General features: G+C 59.5%; 2 protein-coding genes across 16 annotated transcripts in view; both read left to right on the top strand.

The window, feature by feature from the left end:
• Positions 1–10628, top strand: part of DPP9 (dipeptidyl peptidase 9) — a 41316-nt gene extending 30688 nt beyond the window's left edge. For 8 of the 14 annotated variants that reach the window (XM_047841369.1, XM_047841387.1, XM_047841357.1 and 5 more), the window contains 7 exons: positions 10–145; positions 1735–1880; positions 2856–3002; positions 3854–4006; positions 4688–4830; positions 6154–6265; positions 8990–10628. In XM_047841369.1, the coding sequence (XP_047697325.1) occupies positions 10–145; positions 1735–1880; positions 2856–3002; positions 3854–4006; positions 4688–4830; positions 6154–6265; positions 8990–9082 (930 nt within the window). In that variant the 3' untranslated portion in view covers positions 9083–10628. Of the gene's footprint in view, positions 1–9; positions 1397–1734; positions 1881–2855; positions 3003–3853; positions 4007–4129; positions 4265–4687; positions 4831–6153; positions 6266–8989 lie in introns of those variants that run through there. The other 6 variants (XM_047841412.1, XM_047841402.1, XR_007148351.1 and 3 more) reach the window with 6 other exon arrangements.
• A 4402-nt stretch (positions 10629–15030) lies between these two features.
• Positions 15031–27514, top strand: MYDGF (myeloid derived growth factor). Of its 2 annotated transcripts, XM_047845089.1 has the most exons (6): positions 15219–15461; positions 16779–16829; positions 22647–22708; positions 24174–24255; positions 25506–25578; positions 27019–27514. In XM_047845089.1, exons 1-6 carry the CDS (start codon positions 15288–15290, stop codon positions 27096–27098), a joined length of 522 nt encoding a protein of 173 aa, XP_047701045.1. In that variant the 5' UTR covers positions 15219–15287; the 3' UTR covers positions 27099–27514. The 2 variants fall into 2 exon arrangements, with proteins under 2 accessions (XP_047701046.1, XP_047701045.1); XM_047845090.1 differs by lacking the exons at positions 22647–22708; positions 24174–24255; positions 25506–25578; positions 27019–27514 and adding an exon at positions 17179–17846 and having other exon boundaries at positions 15031–15461.
• Positions 27515–27888: the final 374 nt, after the last annotated feature.

The following is a 27888-nucleotide window of genomic DNA, read 5'->3' as shown; positions in this document are numbered from 1 at the left end:
CGCCTACAGAACTTCGACATGTTCATCAGCCACTACAGCAGCGTGGGCACACCGCCCTGCGTGCACGTCTATAAGCTGAGCGGCCCCGATGACGACCCTCTGCACAAGCAGCCCCGGTTCTGGGCCAGCATGATGGAGGCGGCCAGTGAGTAGCCCCACATCCCCGGGGACCTTGACCGAGGCCCCCACCCCTGCCAGGAGCCTCGGCTTGCCCACCTGTGAAATGGGATGTGACCCTCTCAAGTAACACCGATGAGAGGGGGCCGTCCCGGCAGCCTCGAGGCCACGAGGGGCCCAGGGCCTTGCCTGCTGGCCCCTCCCCGGAGCCCTGAGAGCTCCTCACTGGGCATTACCGGTGGCCCTGACTGTCCCGTGGGGCCTGCCACCTGGACAGCGTCTCATTTCTGTGCTGCAGTTAAGGACGACACAGCACAGGGCGCAGATTCCGCTCACGACCAGCTGCCACACACGGGCAGGCCCTGTGCGGGGCGTCCTCACCCGTGGGCAGCTGTCTCCGAGGGCACCTGCACGGGGCACGTGTCCCGAAGGCTTTGTGTGTGGTGGAGCCGGGGGCGGGGACGCGAGCACGGCCTCGGGGGACATGAGGCATCTTGCCGGTTTGCCCGGGAGCCCGCAGGGTGGCCCCAGAGCCCAATGCTGGCTGTGGAATCCTAGGCAAGGCGGTCAGGCTCCCTCCGATGTGTCCCTTCTCTATGAAATGGCACGATGGCAGGCGGTCCCTAGGAAGAAGGCCTTAATATTCCGTACCTCGCCTGGCACACGGGAATCACTCGCTAAAAAAGACACCCTTGCCTGACCCCAGAGCTGCCGTCTGCTAGATTTCCAGAACATTCTAGGTAATGAGAATCCCTGGTGTTTGTGGGCTGGAAAGCATCTTGTTACCTCGTCACGCTCTGGGACCGGCTCGGTCCGTGACGCGCCCCACATCACCACGGACGTGACGGAGCAGGGACCCTGGTCCCGGTTTCACCGACGGGGACACCCAGGGGAGGATGGGTCCTACCGGGACACACGGCACAGCAGTGGGGACGGCAGTGGCAAGTCAGGTGTCCCGGCCCCGGGCTTGCAGGCGGGTGGACCGAGGCACCATGTCCCGAAACTCCCGGTCTTGCCATGTTTGTAGACCGTCTCTATGAGAAGTCGGCACGCCGTGGCCCGGGAGCCAGGTCTGGCTGCTCCCGGTCACTTAGGTACCACGTTAGGGCCGCAACAGCAAAGCTGTGTAGTTAAGACACGGAGACAAGAATACTTACCATCTGACCCTTCACACGGAGCAGTTGCCAACCCCCAACCTACCTTACAGTTGACTCGGTTTTCTTTTTAAATTGCCTTCCTCTATCTGCCACCTCAATAAACTTGCGAGATAAGCTTAAAAGATTTTGCCTCACTGTCATGATTGGAAAACCAGTGTTGCTTTGCAAAACCAAAGGTGAAAGTCAGAGAAGCAGACGATTAAAACTGGCTGCTACTCAGATCCCAGGGGTGGCGTTGACACCCCCACAGGAGGTCAGATGAGCGGGTGTCAGGGGGCTGTACCCCGGGCACACTCCCAGGACCAGAGTCCCCTCGGGCCCTCGGATTGTCATTTAAACTGTCAGGAAGCACAGAAGGCGCCCTCTGCAGCTGAGGGCCGGCCAGCGGAGCGTGGGTTTCGGCCAGAGTGCTTCGCGGGCGCCCCCGGCCCGAGGAGCCATAGCCGCTGTGTCTCTGCAGGCTGCCCCCCGGATTACGTGCCCCCCGAAATCTTCCATTTCCACACGCGGTCGGACGTGCGGCTCTACGGCATGATCTACAAGCCACACGCCGTGCAGCCAGGAAAGAAGCACCCCACTGTCCTCTTTGTATATGGAGGCCCCCAGGTGGGTGCCAGCCCTGCTCCCCACACCCCCCCTTCCTTCGTGCCGGGACCTGGGCACCAGCCAGGCCAAAGAAGGGTTAGTGCACGGAGGCCCTGTCCCCAGTGGCTACACGGGATCCTTGGGTCTCTGCACACCCCACCCTCCCATGCAGCCCCCCTTCCCCTTCCGCCTGCTGATGTTCCCTTGTCCCTCTGGGAAACCCCGCTAGCACCCGTGTGTCCTTCTGGCCCACCTGCCCAGCAGTGACCCCCTCTCACCCCTGGTCACCAGCTTGGGGACAGAGGTGGCCCTGGGCCCAGTTCTCTAACAAGGGCACAAGACAGGCCCAGGTGGCCGGGTTGGAATTGGGGTCCATCTAAGACAGCAGTTCTCACCCGGGGGTGTTCCGTCCCCCAGGGGATATTTGGCGACGTCTAGGGACATTTGTAGTCATCACAGCTGGGGGTGGGGGCCTGGGTCAGTCAACACCCTGCGGCCCCTGACACGGCCCCCCGTGACGGAGACCGATAAGGCTCCGGACGTCAGCAGGGCCAAAACGAGGAACTGGATGAAGTCAGGTGACTCAGGGAACACGGCTGTCTGGCACGACAGCTCTCGTCTGTTTCCTTAGAGGGAACTGCGGGGTAGAAAGAGGGCAGTCGGTGGCTCAAGAAATCAGGGAGTAATTCCAGGGAAGGCCGGCGGCAGAGGCCCTGGCCGAGGAGGGAGCCTGGGCGGGGCTTTCCCTTCTGTTTTCCTGAGCACGGGCTCGGGGCAGAGTGGGCCCGTCTGACCCGCTCCCCCGTGGCTAGAACCCCTCCAGGGCCGTCCGCAGCCTGGACAGCGAAGTACAGGAGCCTCGATGAGGCTGTGAGACCCCCCCGGCCCCGTCCCACCGGCCTCCGGCCCATCCGGCCCCTCCCGCTTGGTGTCACGCACTGGGTGCCTCTCCGCTCGTCCAAAGCTCCATGGCCCCTCCTCGCCTTCCCCTCACAGGTGCAGCTGGTAAACAACTCCTTCAAAGGCATCAAGTATTTGCGGCTCAACACGCTGGCATCCCTGGGCTATGCCGTGGTCGTGATCGATGGCAGGGGCTCGTGTCAGCGGGGGCTTCGGTTTGAAGGAGCCCTGAAAAACCAAATGGTAACGTCTCTTCGCGGTCTCTCCGGGCCTTTCTGCGTGGTGAGGGGAGCCCTGGGGTGTGGGGGCGGCCCCGGGGCCCCTCCCCGAGGGCGGGCCTGGCTGGGATGCCAGGAATAAGCAGGGCAGCCTTTTGGAGCCTGGGAAGATGTCCACTTTGGTGCTCTCCTTTGAGCGGCACCCCACGGGCACATCCCGCCTGGCGCCCGAGGCCCAGATGAGCCAGACACATCAGCACGGGCCCCATCGGCAGGACGTCCCAAGGGCTGGACCAGCCGGGGGCTGGTGGCTATAGAAGCGGTACTGATGGTGACGGCGGCGGTGGTGACGATGGCGAGAATGATAATGGTGGTGGTGATGATGGTGCTGTTGATGGCAGTGATGATGGTGGTGATGATGGGAACGGCGGTGGTGAAGACAGGAACGATGGCAGTGGTGGTGATGAGGAATGAGAGGATGGGAATGATGGCGGTGGTGGTGGTGACGGAGATGATGAAGGTGATGTTCACCGAGCCCTTAGCAGGTGGCAGCCTCTGAGTGCAGGACACTCAGCGTCCCGTTTCCTCTTTGTGCCCACTGTGAAATGGGCCCTATCACGCCGACATCCTGTTTTAGGGGTTAGGAGACAGAGGCCCAGAGAACGGATGTGACTTTCTCAGAGCCAGCCAGGCAGAGGCAGGGCAGGGCTGGCGCCGGGCCCGTCTGGCCGCCCCCCCAGAGAGCGGGTTCAAACAGGGTCTGGAGAGAGGGGTAGCTTCCAGAGACCCGTCTCTGGTCCACAAGGGACGGAGGCGGGACGGCAGGGCGCACGTGCGGGAGGAGTCCTCTGAGAGGTGCCCGGCCTCATCCCTCAGGGCCAGGTGGAGATCGAGGACCAGGTCGAGGGCTTGCAGTTCGTGGCCGAGAAGTACGGCTTCGTCGACCTGAGCCGGGTTGCCATCCACGGGTGGTCGTACGGAGGCTTCCTCTCGCTCATGGGGCTGATCCATAAGCCCCAAGTGTTCAAGGTGGGTGCCGCACCGTCCCCCCCCCCCCCCGTTTGCTGGCACCCTCCCGTGCCCCTCGGAACCCGCCCCCCCTGGAGAGGCATCTCGGCAGGGGCCTTGCCACGTGGCTGTTTCTCCCCGCAGCAGCCCCGTGGGGCCGAGCCCCCCTCCTCATTGCCCGCCACTGCTGACCCCAGGATGGCATCCGGCTGCACAAAACCCCACCAGCAGCTCTCTGTGGGAGGCTGAGCCCGGGACCCCGGCCTCGGATGGGCAGAGGTGGGGCATGGTGTGAAGAGCGTCGGGGGAGGGGCCCCCAGGCCGGCGGCGCTGACAGGGCACCGCGGGGCGGCGATGAGGAGGAGGAGGAGGCAGGAAGGCGGTGGGACCGGGGAGGGGCCGATCCCGGCCTGAACGTACTCGTTCAGCTCACCCGCCCTCCCTCGACAGCGCTCGATCCACGATCCACGGGGGCGCACGATCTGAGGGCCCCCCCCCCGCCAGTCCCCCCGTGCATGCCCGTTCCTCACGTCCTTCGGGGGAGGCCCCGGGACAGCCGGCAGGCGAGCGAGGGCTCCCGAGACCTGACCTGTGCGTGTGTGTGTCTCCTCTCCTCTCCTCTCTCTCTCTCTCTCTCTCTTCTCTCCCTCCCCCCGCCCCTCTCTGTCTCTCCAACCCCACTCTGTCCACTGTGGCCCTCAGGTGGCCATCGCGGGCGCCCCGGTCACAGTCTGGATGGCCTACGACACCGGCTACACTGAGCGCTACATGGACGTCCCGGAGAACAACCAGCTCGGCTATGAGGCGGGTTCTGTGGCTCTGCACGTGGAGAAGCTGCCCAATGAGTAAGGCCCCGCCCGCTCCAGCCTTCTGGGTCACCAAGGCCCCCCCCCACCCCCCCGCTTTCTCTCCCACCACCCCTCCCCGGCCCCTGCCGTTTCTGTGTCCAGGAGGCCGCCCCAGGCCGGTCCTCCACGAAGCTGGGTGTCCACGGTGCCTCCCGCATTGGCTGCTCCCGCCCCCTTGAGGGCCTCCCTGCTTGCTGCCTACCGAGGCAGGTGGGCACCCAGGTGCTCTTGGAGGGAGGAGGCCTCGGCCCTACCCTCAGAATGGTGGAAAGAAGGCCCTAGAGTCCCACTGCCTTACACACGCGGGCCTCCCTCCCTCCCCAAGCACGTGTCCCGCTGTGGGGCCATCAGTCGGTCTTGAACCTGATCGGTCTCTGTTCTGTGGGACTTGACGTGCGGTGGTTCAGGACACAAGTCCACGTGGTTGTAACATCCGGGTCCGTGGGACCGGCTTAGACGCACCGAGTCACGCTTTGCTAGTGGCCTTTCTCTGAAGGAAGGAACTGTGTCGCCACCTTCTGGTGTGGCTCTGTCTGGTGAACGGCTGCCCTGGGCCCACGCCTTAGTGCCGGGCACTCCAAGCAGGCTGACCCCACCTGGGCCCCCTGTCCTGGTGAGGCTGCTCTCCTCGGTCTGGAGTGTGGTCCGGCTCCCTGGGGACAGCCAAGCTGGAACCCCAGTGCTCTGGGCCTGTGCCGCCCAGTACGGAAGCCGGGAGCCGTATGTGGCCACTGAATCTAAGCTCGCGTTTGTCCACAGCCACCGAACGAATAACTCCATCGAGGCAGATTGGTGGTTGTGGGAGGCCGGGTTGGGGGGGGGGGGGGGGGGGGGGCTTTGCCAGAACTAGATGCAGGTGGCCGTCACACAACGCTGGGAATGCGCCAAATGCCCCTGAATCGTTCAGTTTAAAATGAGGTATTTTTAGGTTACGTGAACTTCACTTCAATAAGTTAGTTTTTAAAATCCACTTAAAAAAAACAAGCCAACAAACTACTGTTCCTTGGCCACTCTTGCCACATTTTAAGTGCTCGGGAGCCACATGTGGTGATGACTGTGATAACCGCATTCGGTAGGGCAGGTCTAGAACATTCCATCGTCCCACAGCACCGTGGGGCAGCACTGCTCTAAAAACTTCCCCGTAGCTCAGGGCATTCCACACGGAGAGCCCACACACCCGCGCCCCTCCTTGCCCGGGAGGAGGCGAGGGAGTCTCCAGACCCACCTGTGCCCCCGGTGCCCTCGCGCTCTCCTGGCCGCCCCTGGGGCCGAGTGTGTGAAGAGGGTCCCACCAGACCCTCACTCAGCCTTGTCTTCCAGGCCCAACCGCCTGCTGATCCTGCACGGCTTCCTGGATGAGAACGTGCACTTTTTCCACACAAACTTCCTCGTCTCCCAGCTGATCCGAGCCGGAAAACCTTACCAGCTCCAGGTGGGTGGCCCCTCCCCCCAGATGGCCTCCTCCAACCTTCCCCAGGCCCCGTGTCCCCCGCGTCCATTCAGCGGTCACTACTGATCACTGATGGTGCCCGGGGCCACGCTGCCCTCAGTGCCGGGCACGCCGAGGGGACAGGCCAGACCCACCCCAGCCCAGCCCGGTGGAGAGAGGCCGGTGTTCTGAAAATCCTCGCTCACACGCCATTTTATCTGGAACCGAGAAACGGTACAGGGTGCTGAAAGCATCTGTGTGTGACTGGGCTCAGAGAAGCGCTCCCCCAGGAGGGGACGTTTGAGGGTGCTAGAGAGTAGGGATGGGATTCAGCCTGGTGGGGCGGTGGGGGCGGTGGGCAGACACCAGGCTCAGGACGCTCGCTGTCAGAGACAGCAGCGCGGGGCGAAAGACCAGGGTGGATGGAGGGAGCAGGAGAGGAGTTGGGGCCAAGGCGGGGCAGAGGGCGGCCCCTCTGGCGAGGGGTGGGGTTTGGGGCAGCAGGCTTCCGCGGCTTATAAGGGGCCAGGGGTGGGGTTGGAGGTGAGGGGCGGGGCTTCAGTGGTGGAGGCGGGGCCTCGGCTGGACTTTGATCAAAGGGTGGGGGGAGGTGTCAGCCAGCTTCCGGAGTGACCAGCCTCTGGCTGCCTTGTGGACAGGGGCTCATGGGAACCAGAGGGACGTGAGCCATAGGCCGTTGTCCCAGCAGGAAAGGGGCCGGCTGAGCGAGTGGGAGGCCTGGTAGACTCAGGAGGAGTTGGGGAGGTGAGAGGGACAGATTTTATCACAGGCTGCCACCCCCAGATGCCTCCACGCGCCCTGTCCTCGGGGAGTGCCCGTGTTGCCAGTTCAACAGATGGGGAAACTGAGGGCCACAGGGCAGTGGGGACGGGCCATAGGGACCTGTGGCTGGGCATGCCTTTCCAGACAGGGCCGGAGGGCAGGCAGAGCTCACTCTTGGGAGGCCCCACCAGCCGCACACACGCCACACAAACAGACCAGAGGCAGCTGCATATCAGGGTGAGGCAGGGCCAGGATGAAACCTCAACTGTCTTTTTTTTTTTTTTTTTTTTTTGAGAGAGAGAGTGCACACACACGTACACACAAGCAGGGAAGGGACGGGGGAGAGAGAGAATCTCAAGCAGGCTTCACCGTCAGCGAGGAACCCGGTGCGGGGCTTGATCTCACGACTGGGAAATCGTGACCCAAGTGGAAATCAAAGGTGGACGCTTAACTGACTGAGCCGCCCAGGTGCCCCCTCACACATCCTTCTTGAGCGTGAGACCCTGAGCCGGGTGGCTGGGATGGCTTCCGTGTGTGGCCATAGGTGAGGCTACGAGGGCCAAATGGCTTCTCTTGGGAGAGCGTTGAGCACACAGGTGGGCCCGTAGTCCTGTACCCCTGCCTCCCCAGGAGAAGCTGGAGGCGAGCTGAGACACTCCACGGGGATGGGAGCCTGGCAGCTTGTGAAGGAGGCGGGACGCACCCCGCTTTTGTTTCACAGTTGGCTGGGAGCCTGGTGGGGCCCTCCGTGTTCACACATCACACTTGTCCCAGGCCAGGCCCGGGGCACAGCGGGGAATGCACAGACCCCTCTCCCTGCCCTCACAGCCAAGGGGAGGAAGAAGTGACCAGGCAGCCAGGACCCAGGCTGGTGTGAAGGGTCTGTCACAGGCAGTGCTGGTGCCCGAAGTGTGGAAGGAGTGAGGCCTGGGAGGATGTGGGGAGGCAGGTCTTGATGTCAGGCTGGCAGGTCCTTGCGGAGCTCTGAGCTGGGGACAGTATGATCAGAGTCGGGCTTCATCCAGGGATGGATTAAAGAAGGCAAGGGAGGAGGAGGGGAGACCCCTGGGCACTTGGACATATTCTAGGGTAGTGAGCTGGGGCAGTGGCCATGGGCCTGGAGAGGAAAGGATAGTTCGGTTCACAAACCTGCCTTGCCGGCAGGAAGACGTGAGGAACAGGCCCCCGGCCCTGACACCAGCCAGCCCTGTCCCACTTGAGACCAGGGTCGGGTACTTTGGGAGAGTCTGGAGCAGGTTTCAAAGCTGTCCCGTGAATCCCCATGGTCTGAGGCCTGTTCGAGTGCCAGGGCCCTCATTTCGTGGTCAGAAGCAAGGCCCGAAGGCCTGTCGCCGTCCACCCTAGGGCCTGGATGTCAGCTCCACCACGTCTCAAGGACCGGGTGATTCCTTAGGTGTGGCCCTTGGCACCGACATGTCACTGCCCCCTGTGGGGATAATGCCCCCTCGGGTGGTAAGACAAGGCCTGGGGCAGGACGCCTGTCCTGGGGGCCTCGGTACTTCCGGTGAAGTCGAAGTGGCCCCAGTGGACAGCAGCAAGTGTCCCTGAGACCTGCTGCAGCGCCCCTCTGTGTCCCCAGGTTTGGGGGGCAGCTCCTAGCTTGGGGGCAGATACTCGGCGGGTGGAGCCTGGAGGTTGGGGAGCCCTGGAAAGGACCTGCGGAGAAAGGCCCGAGTTCTTCTTCCGGTTTATTTTGGGGGTGGGGCTGCCGTCAGGGAGCTCGGCAGGGGCCCAGGGTTGCACAGCACGTGGGTGGCGGAGGGGGATTGGAACCCAGGTCGCGAGCCCAGCGTACCTGCTCTTTCGTCTCCACGACCCCCCAGGAGCCCAGGGCCGGAGCGGGGAACACAGGATGCCCGGGTGGGTCAGCACCTGGGGCAGAGTCCCTCCGTGCCACCAGCCCTGCCTCCTCTGTCCCCCCAGATCTACCCCAACGAGAGACACAGCATCCGCTGCCCCGAGTCCGGCGAGCACTATGAAGTCACGCTGCTGCACTTTCTACAGGAGTACCTCTGAGCCCCGCGCCCCGGGGCCTGCACATTCAGAGCACAAGTGGCTTCGCCGCCGCCGCCGCCGCCGCCGCCGCCGCCACCGCCACCGCAGGGGGAGCTGGCGGGAGGGGCCGAGTGGCCCCCGAAGGCCCCTCCACTCGGCGCCTCCTCCCGCCGCCCCCGCTGGCCAGCCCCGCCCCGGGGCCTCCGCCTTCGCCGCCCCCGCGCCTTTTCTCATTGTTTTAATGCTCCTGGCTGTTTTGCCTGCTGCTTCGCGGTGGCCAGGACGGCGAGATGAGGCCCGCGTCCCAGAGGCGCGTCCTCAAGCCATCCCCTCCTCTCCACGCTGTCCGGGAGCCCCGACTCCGCCGCGCACGGGGCGGGGGGTGTGGAGGGGGGCGAAGACCCTGGGGGGACCGGGCCTCCGTCGCGGGGCCTCCCCACCCGGTCCCCGCCCCGGCCCCGGCCCGCAGCGCGCCGGCCGCCACCGAAGCATGCGACTGCCTTGCCCTCCAGCCCCGCCCACCTCATGTCGCGTTCTGTTGTGTGTGGGGGGGCGCTTCTGACGACTATTTAAGAGACCGAGCAGAGCAGAGGGTGCCTAAACCGGGGATGGGGTCCGCCGCCAGCCCCGGGCGGGCTCCCGTCCTCTCCCGGCCCGGAGCGGGGAGCCTCCTGCCCGGCTCGGAAGCGCGCGCAGACCGGGGGCTCCGGGCTTGGGACGGAGCCGTCCCGCCTCAGGGTTCGCCTTCCCCCACCCCTCCCCGCCAAGACTCCTGCCGGGAGGGGGGGGGGGGGCGGGCGAAAAGGAAAACAAAAGAAGCAAAAAAAAAAAACAAAAAACCAACAAAACAAAAACCACACACACAAACGAAAACCCCCACCGGAAACGAACCACCTCTACATATTATGGAAAGAAAATATTTTTGTCGATTCTTATTCTTTTATAATTATGCGTGTAAGAAGTAGACTCATTAAACAATTCCGGACGGACGCGCTGCCACCTGCCTAAGGTTCCTTCCCAGCCCCGGGGCCGCTGATGGCTGTGCCTCTGCCTGGGCGGGTCCCGGGAGGCGACGGAGCCGCGAGCTGCCCCGGCTGGAGGGTGCCCCGCCCCCATCAGACTGGTCCCGTCGAGGACAGCCGCGGGGTCCTGATGCAGCCACTGCAAGTCGCCTAGGGACCCAGCCCAGGATGTCACGGCCGGCCTGGTCCAGCCCACAGGCTTCCTCAGGGCCACAGCGTAGGCCAAGGTGCAAGTCCTTCTGGTGGTCACTCTGCCCTGGCCGCCTTCACTTCCTTTGGTGCCTGTGTTTGTCCAAGGCTTGACTCCGCGGTTGGGGCATCGGGAAATGCCGACCTAGGAGGGCAGGCCGTTCCCCTCTCACGTCTGACCCAGCAGCCCTGACCCAGGGAGACCGGAGACTGCCTGAGCAGGTGGCACTCTGGTAACATGAGTTCCTAACAGCAGGATGACCTCTCCTTGCGCCTTCACCCTCTCCATACTTTGGGAAGCCCCGCTTTTATTTTTAATGGCTTAAAAAGTATAATAAAACTTGAGTGCAAAAGCATATATAGAGGAAAGATGCCTTCGCTCCAGACAGGGAATCACATCCCAGTCTCCATTTTTTAATACCTGTATTCTATTCCTGCTTATGAATGTGCCATAATTTATTTTGCCAGGCACCTATCAAGGGATAACAGGTTATTCGGGGCTTTCTGAATCCACATAAATCAGGGGTCAACAGACTTCCTCTGTAAAAACCAGAGAGTAAATATTTTCGGCTTTGCAGGCCAGACCGGTACAACTACTCTGCTCTCCTGGCCCTAGAGCAGCCACAGGCAATATGTAAATGTGTGGGTTTGGCTGCCTGCCAATAAAACCTTCTTTACGAAACCAGGCAGCTGACCAGATTTAACCCCCAGGCTGTGGTTGGCCAGCCCCCAGTATAAGTGATAACTGTTAACAGTCTTATACATACTTTGGGCATATGTTTGAGTTTATAGGGGTAACTTCCTAGAACTATCCAAAGGCGTATTCAATTTTAGTTTCGAGTATGCCGAATTGCCTTCCAAAGAGAACACCTCAATGTAAACTTTTCCAATAAGGGTGAAGTACACCCGTGTCTCCATTTCTTCACCAGAACCACCTGTTAGTCAATTATTTTTTTATCTTTGCCCGTGAGGTGTGTTATCTGCGGCCATATTTTCATGTTCTAAGATACCTGTTTACTAGTGACCATTTGCCCACCTTTCTTTTGATCTATTGGCCTCAACGATGTGTGGACACTCTTTTTTTTTTTTTTTTAATTTTGTTTTTCAACATTTATTTATTTTTGGGACAGAGAGAGACAGAGCATTGGCGGGGGAGGGGCAGAGAGAGAGGGAGACACAGAATCGGAAACAGGCTCCAGGCTCTGAGCCGTCAGCCCAGAGCCCGACGCGGGGCTCGAACTCCCGGATCGCGAGATCGCGACCTGGCTGAAGTCGGACGCTTAACCGACTGCGCCACCCAGGTGCCCCTGGACACTCTTTATATATGCAGGAAATCAGTCCCTTGTCATCCATGTTGCAAACTGAACTGTGTTGTCGATCTCCGTGTGTTTTGCAGATAGGAAGCTCAGCCAGTGAATGTTTTAAAAAATCAGTCCTGGGAATAAGTAGTCTTTCACTTAAAGTGAAGGAGGGGACGGGTCACAAGTCATAGAATAACAGAACCGGTGGGAAAGGACACTGGGCGTGCTCCAGGAGCCTTGACAGCTGGAAACCTGCATTTGTCTCAAAGCAGGAACTCTTCGTGGGAAACTTCTACCCCTGCCTCCCACAGTCAGTACTCAAGATTGTCGTGAGACAGCATCCATCGGCCAAACTCCAGTCAGTCACATTCCTACCCTGACAGTGAAGCCCGGAAGTGTCAGTGGGGTGCCAACAGGAAGGAGGGATGGGTGAAGGCCAGCTACAAGAGGACAAGTGTCCGCTGGCCGAAAGTCTCGGTCGCGGAGGTGGCAGGCAGGGGCATCTGTTTCTTCTAGGCTGATACGTGGGCCACTCTTCTCCACCACTGGCGGGGGATCCGTCAGCGGGAGGGTGCCCGGTACTGTCTTGGCTTTCCTGCTGGAAAAGTTCCTGTCTTCCCTAACTGGCAGGAACCCACACGTGATGGACACGAAAGCCTGTGTCCTGCTGGTTGAAGCTCTTTCCCGGTTTGTCATTTGCCTAACAGGTTTGTGGTGTTTCAACACACACAGAAAACAAAAACACACAAAAACTTTAACTCTGGACACACAGGAAGTTGTGAAAATAGTACAGAGAATCCCAGGTACCCTCCATCCAGCTCACATCTTACCTAACCCTGGGCCATTGTCAAAATCAGGAAACTGACACGAGTGCAGTGCAATTAACTAGACTCTATTCCTGATTTGGATTTTATCAGCTTTTACATGTGCTGGCTGGTGAGAGCGTGTGTATGTGTGTGTGTGTGTGTGTGTGTGTGTGTCTTTTCCTTTCTGTCGCCCGCATAGATTCCTGTAACCAACACCCCAATCATAATACAAAACTGTTTGTTCTCCAGAAAGGAGCTCCTCCGTGCATCCCGGTTATATCCACACCCACCCCATTTATGGTGTCCTGAGCAGAGAGAGAGATGTCCACTGACATTTGTGTCATCAAATGGTTTCCTTAAGGACTGCCAGAGTTCATGTCATGATTAAAAAGCAGGATCTCTGGAATCATGTTTATTTTTTCTTTCAATCTCTCCAGTATGTAGGGTTTTTTTTTTTGCTTTTTTTTTTTTTTTTTTTTTTTTTAGGCAAAAAGGAAAACACGCACGCGCCAACCTACCTCTCTTCGGTAGGAGACTCAAACAGCACACAGTTGAAGCATCTTGTTAGCAACGGCACATGGCCGCTAACTGAATCCTTCACAGTGAGGGGCTGAAGGTCAAACACAGCAGGGGAGGTAATGGGGAAGACATCAACGGAACCGGAACATGCTCTGTGAAACACAGCAAGACTGTGATCATCTGGTTTCTGGAGCCGATTTCCTTTCAAAGGGTCCAGAGCAGGCAGCTGCAAGGAGAAAGAGATTTCTTCAAGCAAACAGGTATCCCAAGTCAGGCCAGGCTGCCCATTCCCTGAAAATGGCCTTCACCCTCTCGAGGCCCCGAAAGTTGGCACTCGAGCTCAGCTTAGGGGCAACCTGTGAGATTTTCTTTCTGGATTCTGTTCTCTCAAGTCAGGAAGGACCAGGGAAACGAGAGTTTAATCCTGGACCCTCTGGCCCTCACCATTGTGGTGCTTCCTCGGAAACTCAAGCCATGTATGACCAAAAAAATTGGGGGGGAAAGCTACGATTCAGAGTCCTTGTAAAAAATGTCACCTGCATGTTCTGTTAATTAGCCTGACAACCCCATGAGAGAGGGACTATTTTCTTTTTAGTTTATTCTGAAATAACGTTAGGCTGACAAAAAAGTTGCAGAAATAGTACTGAGTTCCTAGATGCCCTCCACCCAGCTTCCCCTCATGTGAACATCTTAGGTAACCATGGTTCCATCAGGAAATGAGCATCAATACAATCCTGTTACGTAATGTGTAGAGGCCATTTCTCTGGTCCAGGATTGTTATGCACGAACCTGTCCCTCCAAAATTCATATGGTGAAAGCTGATGCCCAGGGTGACGGTGTTAGGAGGTGGGGCCTCCGGGAGGAGGTTAGGTCAAGAGGGTGGAGCCCCCGGGATGGGATGAGCACCCCTACAAGAGACGCCCCAGAGAGCGCCCTGCCCCTTGCGCCGCGCGGGAGGACCGAGGACCCTGAGAATACGAGCACTGAGCTGCCTCCGAACCAGGAGGTGGGCCTCACCTGACGCCAAATCTACCGTTGCCTTGATCTTGAACTTCCGGCCTCCAGAACCCTGAGATAAACATGTGTTTCTTTATAGGCCGCCAGATTGCGGTGTGTTTGTTAGAACAGACTGAACTAAGACAAGGAGCCAATCCAGGAGCCCGCATCGTGTTTTGTTTTCCTGGTCTCCCCATCCTGTGATGGTTCCTCAGCCTTTTTTTTTTTTTTTTTTTAGGAGTACTGCCCAGTTACCTTGTGGAATGGCCCTCAGCTTCGGATTCCGTCTGACATTTGCTTATAATTAGACTGGAGTCATGCATGTGGGGCAGGAAGGCTAGAGGCGCCACTGAAAATGCCCTTCTCGGTGCACCCTGTGAGCGGCTCCACGTTGCGGCCTCACTGGCGCCCTTAACTTAGATCACTGGGCTAAAGACGTGTCTTCGTTGTAAAATTACTACTTTTCCCTTTATAACGAATAACTATCTTGGGGGAAAGTACTTTGAGGCTACAGAAATAACCTGTTTCTCATCTTTTCCCCCACTAATTGTTAGATCTGTTAACCTGAAAAAATAAAACTGACAGTTATTTTACCAGTGAAAACAGGAATGGCAGAGCACTGCAACCTGGGACGGACAGGCAAACTAAGGACGGCAAAACCATTGGGAAGTCTGCAGAACAAGGGAGAGGGATATTATCTTACAGAAGAAAGAGGAACTTGCAAGGGGCTCTTCTAAACAAAAAGTCCGCGGCCCTACCCCGGCGGTGCCAGGTATGGTGGCTTCTCATTGGCTGGGCTGTGGTTGCCTCTCATTGGCTGCGCTGTGGCTGCCTCTCATTGGCTGCGCTGTGGCTGCCTCTCATTGGCTGCGCTGTTGTGGGGCAAGGGAAAAACTTCCTCTTGCGGGGCCTGCGCAGTAGCGGCTAACACACTGTGGACTTGCGAGGCACTGGACTTCCTGTTGGGCCTGCAATTGACCAGAAGTCCTAGGGTGCAGAGCTTTCCCTGCCGGCCTCCCCATTCCATTCTAAATGAGGTTTCCCGTTATTGAACTTCAGATCCACCCAGGGATCTTGGCTGCAACAATTATAAGGTATTTACCCAATGGCCATCGTCCATTTCCCTCATTCCGTCTACATGTACCAACTGGAAGAGCTGTAAGGTCAGTCGCAAGGCTAGGAATGGAGGCAGGAAGGCAGCCTATGGCCACTCCCCCCCGGAGACGCCCCCTGGAAGCCTAAGCCCCGCCCCAGCATGGCGGCCAGAGCCGGGGAAGGGGCGGGGCGCGCCTGGTCACGTGCCCGCGCCGCCGCCGACGTGGCCTCCAGCGGTCGCCCCACGTGTCCCTTGCCGCGTCCCGTCGCCACCCTGCCCTGCGGATCCGATCCCAACATGGCGGCGCCCAGCAAAAGGAGGAACGGCGAAGGCGCGAGCTGGTGGGCTGCGTTGCTCCTGGCGGCTGTGGCGTTGAGGCCGGGGGAGGCGGTGTCCGAGCCCACGACGGTGGCGTTCGACGTGCGACCTGGCGGCGTCGTGCACTCTTTCTCCCAGAACGTGGGCCCGGGGGTACGTATCGCCGCCGCCCCGGGGGCTTGAGCGGTGGCGCCGGTGGGGGCGGGTCCTGAGAAGGGGGCCTGGACCGTCAGGGGCGGGGCCTGGCTTGGGAAGGGACTCTGGGGGTGCGGTCATCTCGGAGATAGGGCTGAATTTACGCGGAGCGGGACTTCCTGGGATCTGGCGACTTGGAGGGGGTGGGTCACTAGCCTCGGTCCCTGTTTCCTCTCGCGTGCCTCGCGTGCGCAAGCAGCCCTAACTCCCAGACCGGGCGAGTCCCCGGCCATTGGAGGGCAGAGCCGGCCCAGAAGTGGGGGGAGAGGAGGCCGGGGGGGTCTTCACCTCCAGGCCCTGCAGAGGGTCAGCCTCGCTGCGGCTCTGACTGCGGAGGAGGTGGACAGACGTTGCCCCTTCTCCGTTGCACAAGGAGAAGGATGCCCTTCAATCCTTTCACCGAGGTGGGAGGCTAGGCCCTCCTTAGCCGTCAGTCAGCAAGGCTGGGGCCAGCCCAGCGCTGCCCCTAGCTCGTTGGAGAAGCCCGTCCCCTCCCATCTTCATTTTCCCTGTCTGTTACAGGTGTCACTAGCTGCGATGTACCACTTCCTCATAGCCAGATGTCGCCCCAAGTGCTTTATTTGCTAGGACCGTTTCACAGATGAGGAAAACAGACTCAGCAAAGTTTTCACTTGTCTGAGGCCCACAGCAGAGCAGAGAAGGGCCTCCTGGTGCCCCTGCTTCCAGAGTCCCCAGATGGGTGGGTGCTTGGAGGGTGGGGGACTTCCCCCTTCCTGTTCTCCATCCCCCAGAAGCCTCGTGGGCTGTTTGTCCTGACTTAGGAGCTCACTAGCAGGGAGACAGGCAGGGGAGTTCTAGGTCTGTAGACACTGGGAGGCCCTGTGGGGCTGGCCTCCAGGCACATCAGCCCAGAATCGGGCTCTACCTCCTGTCCTTAGTGCAGATGTTCAAAAGCCGGATGTTATTTATTTTTTAAATTTTATTTATTAGTATTAGTTTGTTAGTAATTAGTGGTTTTTAGATGTTTATTTACTTTTGAGAGAGCATGAGTTGGGGGGGAGGGGCAGAGAGAGAGAGAGAGAGAGAGAGAGAGAGAGGACAGGGGATCCACAACGGGCTATGCGCTGGCAGGAGCAAGCCCGACGTGGGGCTTGAACTCACAAACTGTGAGATCATGACCCAAGCTAAACTAGGACGCTCAACTGAGCCACCCACGTGCCCCAAAAGCCAGATCCTCTGGATTTTGGATCTCGGAAGGGCATCCGCCGTAAGCACTTCCTAACAAACTTTTTTCCATCTTCAATTTGTCTCCAGGACAAATATACATGCACGTTCACCTACGCTTCTCAAGGAGGGACCAACGAGGTGAGTTGTTCCAAATTCCACGTAGTTTTGTATGGCGGTATCCGTTGTCGTGGAGAAATGCTCTCCAGGGAACAGTAGAGGTGGGTCACACCCACATTAACTCACACTCGTGGAACTGTTCTTGCGTCACCAATGAAAGAGCATCCTCCAGTTCACTAACGATGGCAGGTTTCCCCCTATAATTCCGCACAGTGAACAAAAGTCTGGATGCGAAGAGGCACGTGAGGTGCGGCTCTGTTCCCGGGAGCCTCTGTCAGGGGTATTTTGTTTGCCTTCCGTGATGCATGACAAATCACGATAAATTTAGCAGCTTAAAACAACCCCCATTTACTGTCTCCCGGTTCTGAAGGTTAGAAGCCGTGATCAGCGCGGCCGGGCGCTTCATAAAGCCAAAATCAAGGCGGCAGCCGGCCAGCTCTCATCTCCAGGCTCCTTCGAGTTGTCGGCAGAACTCAGTTCCTCGCCACGTACGACTGAGGTCCCCATTTCGTGGTGGCTGTTTTCTCCGGCGGCCGGTGGCCGAAGAGGAAATAAGATTCGGAACATAAGAAGGATGTGATTCACCCTTGCTGGCTGTGGGGGGGAGCGCGAGGCAAGGAATGCAGATGGCCTCTGGGAGCGGAGGGCAGCTCCTGGCTGGCGGCCGGGCTTCAGTCTTCCAGCCGCAGGAACTGAGCTCTGCCCCAAGCACGTTGGGAAGAGTTGGAAAGGGAGTCCAAGCCTCAGATGGGAGTGCCTTTCGCTGACACCTTGCGTCCGGTCTTGGGAGACGCTGAGTAGGGCCCACCATACCCAGCTTGTGTCGGGGACCGAGAGCTGCTTAGTGGGCAGTGCAGTGAAGCTGCTAAACTTCCGGTCACACAAGGGTGGTGAGTTGAACGGTGCTCCCCCAGAAGCCACGTTTGCTTCCTAATCCCTGGAACCTGTGACTTTGACCTTATTTACGTATTTATTTTCGTTTGTTTTTTAACATGTATTTTACTTTGGAAAGATGGACAGAGACAGGATGTGAGCAGGGGAGGGGCGGAGGGAGAGGGAGGCACAGGATCCAAAGCAGGCTCCAGGCTCCGAGCCGTCAGCACCCAGCCTGACGCGGGGCACGAACCCACGAACGGTGAGATCGTGACCTGAGCCAAAGTCGGACGCTTAACCGACTGAGCCACCCAGGCGCCCCTAAGCTTATTTAGAAGAAAAAAAATATATCTGCAGGCGTGAGTTAAGGACTGTGCAACGGGGAGGTCGTGCTGGGTTATCCCAGTGGACCCTGAATCCAACGACAATAACTCTTACAAGAGATACTCCGGGGAGATTTGATAGAAGAGGAGAAGACACGCAGAGGAAAAGGCCAAGTAAAGACAGAGGCAGAGATGGAGGGACGCGGCCACAAGCCAAGGGACACCTGGAGCCACCAGAAACCAGAAGAGGCAGGAAGGATCCTTCCCTAGAGCCTTTGAACTGTTCTTGCGTCACCCATAAAAGAGCATCCTCCAGTTCACTAACGACGGCAGGTTTCCCCCTATAGGTCCACACAGTGAACAAAAGTCTGGATGCGAAGAGGCCCGGGAGCCTCTGTCAGGGGTATTTTGTTTGCCTTGCGTGGCAGCCTGGCGGTGACACCTTGGTTTGGACCTCTGGCCTCCAGAACCGGGAGGGAATACAGCGTAGCGGCTGTAAGGGAGGAGGTTTGTGATACTTCGTCACGGCAGCCCCGGGAAATAATGCCCGCGGCCACAGACTACAAAACAGCCAGGAACGGACGCACCAGTACAACGAAGAACTCCGAGAATAAGGTACTGGTTTATTCAGGAGGGAGAGCTTCAAGGGTTCGGGAAGAGGCGCAAACAGACTTTCTCAAAATCGTTAGAATTAGAAGAAAAAGGGAAGAATTCATCGTCCCTGTAAAAATCGGTAAACAGCATCTCCCTGTATCCCTGATTGTGCTTTGCTCCCAATCAACCAGACTTTGGGGAAAGCCTGCTCTCCTTCCAGAACAGTCTGTGGCATGGTGTCGCCCTACTGTGGCCGTTTATCGGGTGCCGTGCGCTGTGCTGAGCCGTGCACACGTCTCGTTTCTTCCTCTCCACGGCCCCGGGAGGCCATACTGTTCTGCCACGACCTGGTTTCACACACGAGGACACGGAGGCCCGGGGTCCCCCAGCTGGGAAGTGACCGAGGTCCCCAGGGCATATACACCCCTAACCACTGCTCTGTGCAGGAAACACCAGCAACTTGGAAAAGAGTGCGCACGCGCGCGCGCACACACACACACACACACACACACACACACACACACACACCCGCCACCGACGAAGCTCTCAGAGCTACAGCGTTGGGGGAGGGAGAGCCAAGTTCAGTGGCGCCGGCTGGGGTGACTGTAGGCTGGAGCCTTGTCTTGGAGCAGCCGTTGCGTCACAAACTGGAATTCCAGCACGGGGCTCCTTTCGTTCATCTTGGAGGAGGGGGCTCATCCTGGAGGAAACCACCTAAGAAAAGCAGGTGCGCTGTGGTGCGGGCTCGTTCCAGGAGCACCCGTCTGGAACTGTGACCGAGATCACAGGTAGCCGGCTGCCGGGCGGGTGGCGCTGTGGGAGCCCGATGGGGTGCTCGGTGGCTGCTGAACGTGGCTGGCGCCCAGGACCCGTGGGCTTCCCCCCTCGCAAGCGAACGGCTGGCCGGATTCTCAGCGGATGTGCAGGGATGGTTTGAGATGTTCTGTGGGTTCTCCCTAGCGACATACAGGGCAGCACAGCAGAGGTGGCCCTCGGAGCAGCTGGAACGGCAGTCCGGGGGGCCGTCGCGGCCTCTCTGCAGAGGCGTCACCAGCAGAGAGAAGAGAAGAAACCCCGATTCCTAGCTGGCTCCCAGTGCCCCGCTCTCCAGCAGCTCGGACCCGAGGCGTCTGAGGGAGAACAGCCCGTGCTTGCTCCTTCGACAGTGGTTCTGCAGGGGGTCGCCTGGGAGGCCAGTGCTGTCGGGTGACATTAGATCCAGGGTGACTCCTAATCTCTCAGTGCCCGCCAGGAGGCCCGGCAGCTGGAGCGCTTGGCCGTGGCCGGTGGGGGATGCAGAGTGGCCATTTCTTACCAAGTCAAATGTACACTTGCCCTGTAACCCGGCACTTCCACTGCTAGGGGTCTGCCCGCTGGTAACGTGCACGACCGTCACAGCAGCGGGATTGACAGTGGCCAACGAGGGAAACAGCCTGAGTGTCCGTCGGCAGGTGAGTGGATACACAGAGTGTGTCCACCACGCACGCAGGGCAACATCACTTGGCCACGGACAGCAGCGAGGAGGCGCCCACACCCGCTACCCCGTGAGGGACCCTGAACACATGACGCCCAGGGAAGGAACCAGACACGAGAGGCCCCAGAGTATATGATTCGACTTATGTGAAACGTCCAGAACAGGCTCATCCACCGACAAAGAAATGAGTTCCAGCTGCCAGAGACTGGGGAGACGGGGTGTGTGTGTGTGTGTGTGTGTGTGTGTGTGTGTGTGCGCGTGCGTGTGTGCGGGGGAGGGGTGACTGCCGAGGGAGATGGGGTTCTTTTCCGGGGAGGCGGAATGTTCCGGAACTAGGTCGTGGTGATGGGATGCACACCTGGGAACGTGCTAGAAAACACAGACTTGTTTGCTTTAGAAAAGTGAAAGGTCCGGTACGTAAATATTGCCCAACGAAGCCATTGAACAAGTGACCTGTGGTCGCCCGCAGCAGCGTGGGTGAGCGTCCGGGGCCGCGTGCTGAGTGGAAACATACACGAGACCTGCCTACTGCCGGATTCCTCTCGGAGGACGGTTTTGTAAAGGCCCAGCTCTGAGACGGGAGATGAGGGCCGCGGTTACCAGGATTTCGCGGGGAGGGGTTAAGTGCAGAGGGAAGGGGCCGGGGGATTCGGGGAGACAGAACTGGTCTGTACCTTGATGGGGCGGGGGACACACAACCGGAGTGGGCTCTGTCGTGTCCCATCTGTCGTGTGTGTCCTAATAAAAACTGCCAGCAGCTGCCACTTAGGCGTCCTCTGTCACGCCCAGCCACTTCTGTGCCCGGTTCCCCTAGCTGCACAGACAAGGTCCCGGGGGCTCGGGCTGTCCCAGAGCACACACTCACGGGCGTCTGATGCCAGAGCCGGAGCCTTACCAGCTGCCCACCGTGCCAGCCACGAGACCACAGTCAAGTTCATGTAACCACAAGGTCACTCACAGTTGACCCTGCTGCTTAGAAGCTCTTGGTTTTAAACTGGGTTGGCGTTCATTTTTTCAAACCATGTTTAAATGTTTGCCTCATTTTCAAGAACCTTTTCAGAGCCGTGGCAAACCTCTGTCTCACAGCATAAAACCATTTCCAGGTGCTCAGAGGCCTTGGGGCCATGGACAGGTGCTTTTAAAATTTTTTTTCAGTTCTTAATTAATTTTAGACAGAGTGAGGGCATGATCAGGGGAAGGGCACAGTGGGAGAGGAAGAGAGAGAGAGGGAGAATCTTAAGCAGGCTGCATGTTCAGTGCGGAACCCAGTGCGGGGCTCAATCCCACGACCCTGGGATCTGGACCTGAACCTAAATCAAGAGTCAGGCGCGCAACCGACCGAGCCACCCAGGCGCCCCTGGACAGGTGCTAATTTTAAACAGGGAGGAAAAAGAATGTGAGTCTGCGGGTATGGCCTGCAGCCGTCCCACCAGAATAATAGGTCCCCACCTCCATGCTGCAGGCAAGCGGCATCTAGATGACCATTTACTCCCATTATAATTAACCTAAACACGGCCTTGCTGTCCTTAATGAAGACGCTCTAACGTTAAATCAGGAATGCCAGTACTCGGTGTATATTATTAGTCCCGGGAGGGGACTGCACACTCGCATTTTACTAGCAAAATACACAGATGCCGCAGGCAGCCCAGAACCGGCCGTGGTTGTCTGTTTCCATTCGCCGGGTTTTCAGAGGCCGTGAAAGCTAGAAGAAACTGTTAGCGGTGTATTTGGGAATCACAACGTTTTTGATTAAAAAAAAAATTTTTTTTAGCGTTTATTTATTTTTGAGAGACAGAGACAGAAGAGGGTCAGAGAGAGAGGGAGACACAGAATCCGAAGGAGGCGGCAGGCTCTGTGCTGACAGCGAGGCTCGAACTCACGAACCTCGAGATCGAGACCTGAGCCGAAGTCGGACGCTTAACCGACTGAGCCACCCAGGCGCCCCTTTAATTGGATTTCTAGAAAGCTAACACCTCCACGTCATTGAAAAAGAAAAACACATAAAAAAGCTTTCTGGTGCCTTCCATTGTCCAGGCCCCACCCACGTCCTCCATGTCACCATGAGTATCACAGTCTTGGCGTTTGCGCTGAGGACGTTACGGTCATTCAACGAGCATGAATATACTGTGTTGCCTTTTACTGTTTATTTTCCTTGATAGGCTTTATTTTTCAGGGAAGTTTGAGATTCACAGCCAAAGTGGGCAGAAGTCACAGATTTTGATACCCACCCCCCCCCCCCAGGCCCCCCGTGCACGGCCTCCCCCGTCAATGACGGCCGACACCAGAGGGGACATCTGTTAGAGTCGCCGAACCCGCCCTGCCGCGTCATTGTGAGTCCCAGCCCGTAGCGGACACGGGGGTTCATGCTTGGTCCCGCTCCTGTGGGTTTGGACAAACATGTGAGGGCACGTCCCCACCGTCATGGCCTCACCGCCCCTGAGCCAGGCTCCAGCCGGCTGGCCCAGGGAAGGTTCGCTCACTTTGCAGAACCAGAGCTGAACCTGAAACCCACAGAGTGTGCCGTGAGCAGTGAGGCCGCGGGCCCGGGACCGACCTGTGTCTTTCTCTCCCCAGAAGTGGCAGATGAGTCTGGGGACCAGCAAAGACCACCAGCACTTTACCTGCACCATCTGGAGGTAAGTCAGGGGTCCCGGGGTGGCGCCTCGCTGAGTCTGCTGTGGGTGCTCGCCTGGGGTGCTGGGAAGACAGGGTCCTACACCCCAGAGGGCGCACAGGCAGGGGGCAGACGTCACACAGGTACAGATCGGAGAGGGGGTTTGCCACTGTGCGGGGGGGGGGGGGGGGGTGGGGTGGGGGGGTGGGGGGGTGGGGAGGGCGCCCCAGGCAAGCGCATTAACACTGAGGCCAAGAGGGGAGGGGGGAGGAGGAAAGCAGCCCCGGGGGAGGGGTGGGGCTCCCCGCCATTGTCACCCTCAGTCCCCCGCCCAGGCTTTGCAGTCCCGGAGCGCCACGAGCGAGCCACAGCCCAAGAAGGGACAGGAACGGGGGTGCTCAGCCCAGTGGGGGGGTAGGGCGCTGGGGCTGTGTCGCATCATGTCCCTGCTCCCCTGGGCCCTGTGGCCTGGAACCGACTCCTGAAGCACTGGTTGTGGGTCTGGGACAGTGCAGGCCCTTTGGGGGAGACACGGAAGTCCGGGCCGGGATGCCCCCCTCAGGGGGCTGGGGTGAGCACGGGGAGACAGATCCACAGACAGGAGATACTTGGGTTGTGGCAGCAACAGCCATAAAAAGACACGGGGTGTTTTAATTCGCTCATAGGCGCCACCTCACAGTCCCCTGCCTGGTGCTTTACAGACAGCAGGTGCCTGCCAGCAGCGTCGGGGGATCTCCTCCCCCACGCTCTGCACTGGCCCCTGTTGGCAACAGGCAGAGGCCCCAGGGGCCAGGAGCCCAGCGTCCTAGTCAGGTCCCGCCGAGAGGAGACCCTGTCCGCAGCCCCCTGGCCTCAGAAGCGTCCCCGGGGCGTCCGTCTGTCTGCAGATCACCGCCCGGCACCAGGGCGTGTGAGCACCAGCCCTCTAGGTGCCCAAGGACCTGCTGGCCACAGGGCCACCCGTTCGGCAAGAGGTCATGCCTACCTGGGCTGGCCTCCCGGTTCCGGACACTGACCGATCAGCCCCTGGCAGCCACCAGGGCTTAGAGAATCTGGGAGGCCCCCTGGAGCCCCCCCCACCTGCCCTCCTGGTGCGCCCCCAGGGGGGCTCTTCACACGGCACGCGCTGCCGGCCCCTCTCAGCCCCTCGCTGCTCTGGCCGTGCTGACCTTGTGGTCCTTCGCCTGCCCCCATTTGCACCCTCCCCGGGACCTTTGCCCTCCGCCCAGGGCAGCTGGCTCCCTCCCCTGCCTAGTTAACTCCTGTATTTCTCACCACCGGGGATGTTGCCATTTCTTGGTCCCCAGCACAATGCCTGGAAATGCCTTTGGCCTTCGATGACCAAGCATTCAGTGAATGAACATAAGGCTTCCCATCCTAGAACAGCTGGGGCCCAGACAGGAGAAACAGACCTGTCAGTAAATGAGCCGGACGAATGTTCTAGCAAAGAGGAAAGGCTGACCCTCTTGCCTGCCCCTCTTTCGCAGGCCCCAGGGCAAGTCCTACCTGTACTTCACGCAGTTCAAGGCGGAGGTGCGGGGCGCGGAAATCGAGTACGGCATGGCCTACGTGAGTACAGGCCGCGCGTGCGGGGGTGGCTGCCGTGGTTCGTGCCATCGCAGACTGCTCCTTTCAGACCGCCGGCAGGGGTGGGGAGGCGGGTGAAGTGAGACAGACCTCAAGCCCCCAGGGGGAGATTCTGTAACCCGGGAGGACACGGGACGCCTCGCAGACTCCGGACCCGGACGTGTCAGGGAGACGGCACTGGGCCCGGAGACCCCCAGAGACCCGGTGGGCGGGGCAGGACACCTGGCCTCCCTCTCCTACCACCTGCCAGTCTCTGGCCAGTGCCCCGCTGCTGCCCAGGCCAACAGGAAGCCAGAGGGGAGGGGCCCACTCTCAAAGTCCCGGATGCTCAGCCCTGGGGACACGGGCAGGGACGGCAAGGGCAGCAGCACAGGCGGTGTGCTCACAGGGGTGGGGGAGGGCCCCACGTGCCTCGGCTCCCGTGACCTGTCGTCCATGGCCCGGGCAGCCCCTTCTGCCACGCTCCTGAGCCCCGCTGCCCCCACCAGGGGCCGGCCACACTGCGGAGCCGCTCCCCTGGTCCCCCCTTCTGCATTGGGGTGAGAAACAGTTGGAAAACCACTTTATTGGTCCAGGAAGGGGGACCAGGAGGGACAGGCATGAAGAGGTCTGTTGCCAGGAACCGGCAAGGCCCTTGCAAAGCCTGCGGGCCAGCCCGGCTCGAGGGGGGCGGGGGAGGCGGCTGGCACTGTAGGGACTTCTGCAGGGACCTCGGTCCTGCTCTGAAGGCCCGCCCGGGGTCATTGAGGATAATCTCCTTTTCTTAAAGTCGGCTCCTGATGGACTTTGATCACCCCGACAAAATACCTTCCCACTCTCCAGGGCCTGATTGCAGAACTGGGGCAAACAGACACGCCGCTGATCGAATTGCTCTCTGGGGTCCTGTCTTCCTTTAAAACTCTCGTTTAGCTGACTTGAGACACAAGTCTGACGTTTCAAAATTACAGTCGAGAGGCTGCGGTGTTTGTGTCCTTTCCGTACGTTAACCGAAGGGAAAAAAACGAAGGAAGTAACCTTCCTCCGAGGATTTGCAGCAAAGGCGTGACGTTTTAAGCCGGTTGACAATCTCTTAAGTGGATTAACCACCGGCTCCTCTGGATTTCCTTTCGTGCTTAGAAAAGCGCCAGGCGCCCCTTTGGTGAAAGCAGGTGGCTTTAGCCTGTGCTGCTCTGGGAAGCAGACCGGATCGTGTTCTTTCCTGATTAGAAAAGCTTCCACGGGTTCTTTTTCAGTCCAAAGCTGCGTTTGAAAGAGAAAGCGACGTCCCCCTGAAAAACGAGGAATTTGAAGTGACCAAAACAGCAGGTATGAAAGGATGGATTGTTGGGGGCCCTGGGGGGGGCGCAGTCGGTTAAGCGAGCGGCTCTCGGTTCCGGCCCAGGGCATGGTCTCCCGCTTTGTGGGTGTGAGCCCCGTGGGGAGCTCTGCGTGGACAGCGAGGGGTCTGCTGGGGATTCTCTCTCTCTTTGCCTCTCCCCCACCTGCTCCCTCTTTCTCTCAGAATAAATAAGTTTTTAAAAAACACTTAAATAAGAAAAAACAAACAAGGGATGTTTGGTGCAGATAGGCCCCAGGTACACAGGCAGAGAAGATGGGGGCGCAGGGCGCCCCATTGCAGAGAGGGGAGGCTACCCCTCAGCGCCCCAGCTCATAGCCCAGCGTCTGCGGACTGTTGCCCGAACACTAGTAGTTATTTTCGGCTTCGTGGGGCAGACAGACAGCCTCTGAGAGGGCAAAGGCGATCCGTCAGGCGCCACAGGTCACTGAGTAGGCGTGGCTGCGTTCTAATAAAACTTTATTGTATGAACACGGAAGCGTGAACTGCCTATCCCTAAAATACCATTTTCCTGTCGGTTCTCGTTAAAGTTGTTTAAAACGTAGAAGCCGCCCTGAGCTCATGGCGCAGGCCACGCTTGGCCAGTCCCTGCTAGAGAACGGAGGGCGCGAGAGTCTGCTGCTCGGAGCCCTGTGGCCCTTGGGGACGCTCGGGGTCGCTCCACAGCAAGGGGTCCTGTGACACCCACACAGCCTGGCCGTCCGGGCTCTGTGACGAGGAAGAGTTCCTGTGCTTTTCACGCGGAAGGTGTCCGCGAGGCATCGAGGTTGCTGCCGGCCCCGTGTGTCGCGGGGAGGCGGGGTCACTTCTGAGGTCGGGGAGCCCCTGGTGTCCTGAGCCGTGTTGGGCTCTGCGGGGCGGGTGCTGGGCAGGAGGAGGGGTGGGAAGCTCCACAGCCGGGGCTCCGGGGAGGGCGAGCGGTTAGGACGATGGACACGGGAGTGGGGCCACGTGGTGGGGAGCCCCGAGGGTCCTGAGGGACAGCAAAGATAAGGCGAAGGACCCCTGTGATTGTGGGAGTCACCGGGCCTAGGGATGGAGGAGGGGGGTGCAGTGAGTGGGGGGTTGGGGCATGAGGGGCCTTGGGTCTGGAAGGAGCCCTGTCCTACCTGCAGGTCCTTGGAGGTGGGGGACTGTAGCGGTCAAGGGCAAAGGAGGTGGGGTTGCCAGTGCAAACGGGAGGTGATGCAGCTCGGCCGCCATCCATTCTCGCAGGAGGACCTCGGCTCTTGCCACGCTGAGCTTTCCGGGGGCTTCTGCTGCCCTCAGGACAGCCTCCCCTCCCCTGTGTCCCTCACCCAGTAGACTTCAGGCCTGGGGGCCTTTCCGTGTCGGGTCCACTGTGGGGACGGCGCCCGGGCCTGGCCCGGGGCCCGGAGCGTCTCACCCCAGTGCTTCTTGTCTTGCAGTGTCCCACCGGCCCGGGGCGTTCAAGGCCGAGCTGTCCAAGCTGGTGATTGTGGCCAAGGCATCCCGCAGTGAGCTGTGACCGGGAGCCCCCGGCAAGGGTGGCTCTTCCCCATCCCCGCCGAGGGAGCTGGGCCCTGGGAGAGCTGGCGCGTCACTGGTCTTCTGGGGGGGGGGGGGGGGGGCGACTGTCGGTCGACGTCCTCTAAGCATGGAGCACGGGTCTGGGACCCACTGCCCGTCTCTCTTACCGAAAGAGGCACTGACTGAGGCACTCGGTGGGGGACTCCCAGGGGGACTCCCGGCCTTTCCGAAACCAGTGCGCGCCTCCCTGTGGATCCGGCCAGGCTCCAGGTCACTCCCTGGAAGAGCGATCCTGCCGCCCTGCCTCCAAGCCTGCCGCTTTCTTGCAGTTTCCCGGGGGACCTTCTTCCAGACTACCTGGGAGGAAATGAAGTGTTCTTTCGTATTTAAATAAATAAGACGATTGAAGAGCTACCACCCAGACTTGGCGACGGGCAGTAGGGGCTGCCTGTCTGGGCGCTTGGGGCTGGGGGCCCAGGGACGGGGCAGGGCCCGGGCGCCGGCACGCCCCTGCCTTGCTGGAGACCTGCGTCGGCCCCGGGCACCTGCACTCTCCGCGTTGCCCGCAGAAGCGCCGGGCCCACGGGGGCCGAGCGCTCCAGGGTGGTTGGCTCAGCTAATCTCTTGGATGGCGGCATGGCGACTTAAAACACCAGCGGGGACAAACACCCACAGGCAAACATAAATGAAACCCCCAAGTGTCCCAGCCACTCAGAAGGGCCTTGGTCCTCCCAGCAGTGGGCCTGGGACTGTGACCCCCCAGCTTGCCCGTCAGCCTGCCGTCTCAC

This window comes from Prionailurus viverrinus, chromosome A2 (genome assembly GCF_022837055.1).
Source record: "Prionailurus viverrinus isolate Anna chromosome A2, UM_Priviv_1.0, whole genome shotgun sequence".
Classification (NCBI taxonomy): domain Eukaryota; kingdom Metazoa; phylum Chordata; class Mammalia; order Carnivora; family Felidae; genus Prionailurus; species Prionailurus viverrinus.
Note: the sequence above shows the minus strand (reverse complement) of the source record. Positions and strands in the feature narration are given on the sequence as shown.

Coding starts and splice junctions, on each gene's coding strand:
- MYDGF (XM_047845090.1), top strand. CDS start 15,150: ATGGCGGCCAGAGCCGGGGAAGGGGCGGGGCGCGCCTGGTCACGTGCC. Junction 15,462..16,778: donor CCCAGAACGTGGGCCCGGGG/GTACGTATCGCC, acceptor ATTTGTCTCCAG/GACAAATATACATGCACGTT. Junction 16,830..17,178: donor CTCAAGGAGGGACCAACGAG/GTGAGTTGTTCC, acceptor CCGGTTCTGAAG/GTTAGAAGCCGTGATCAGCG.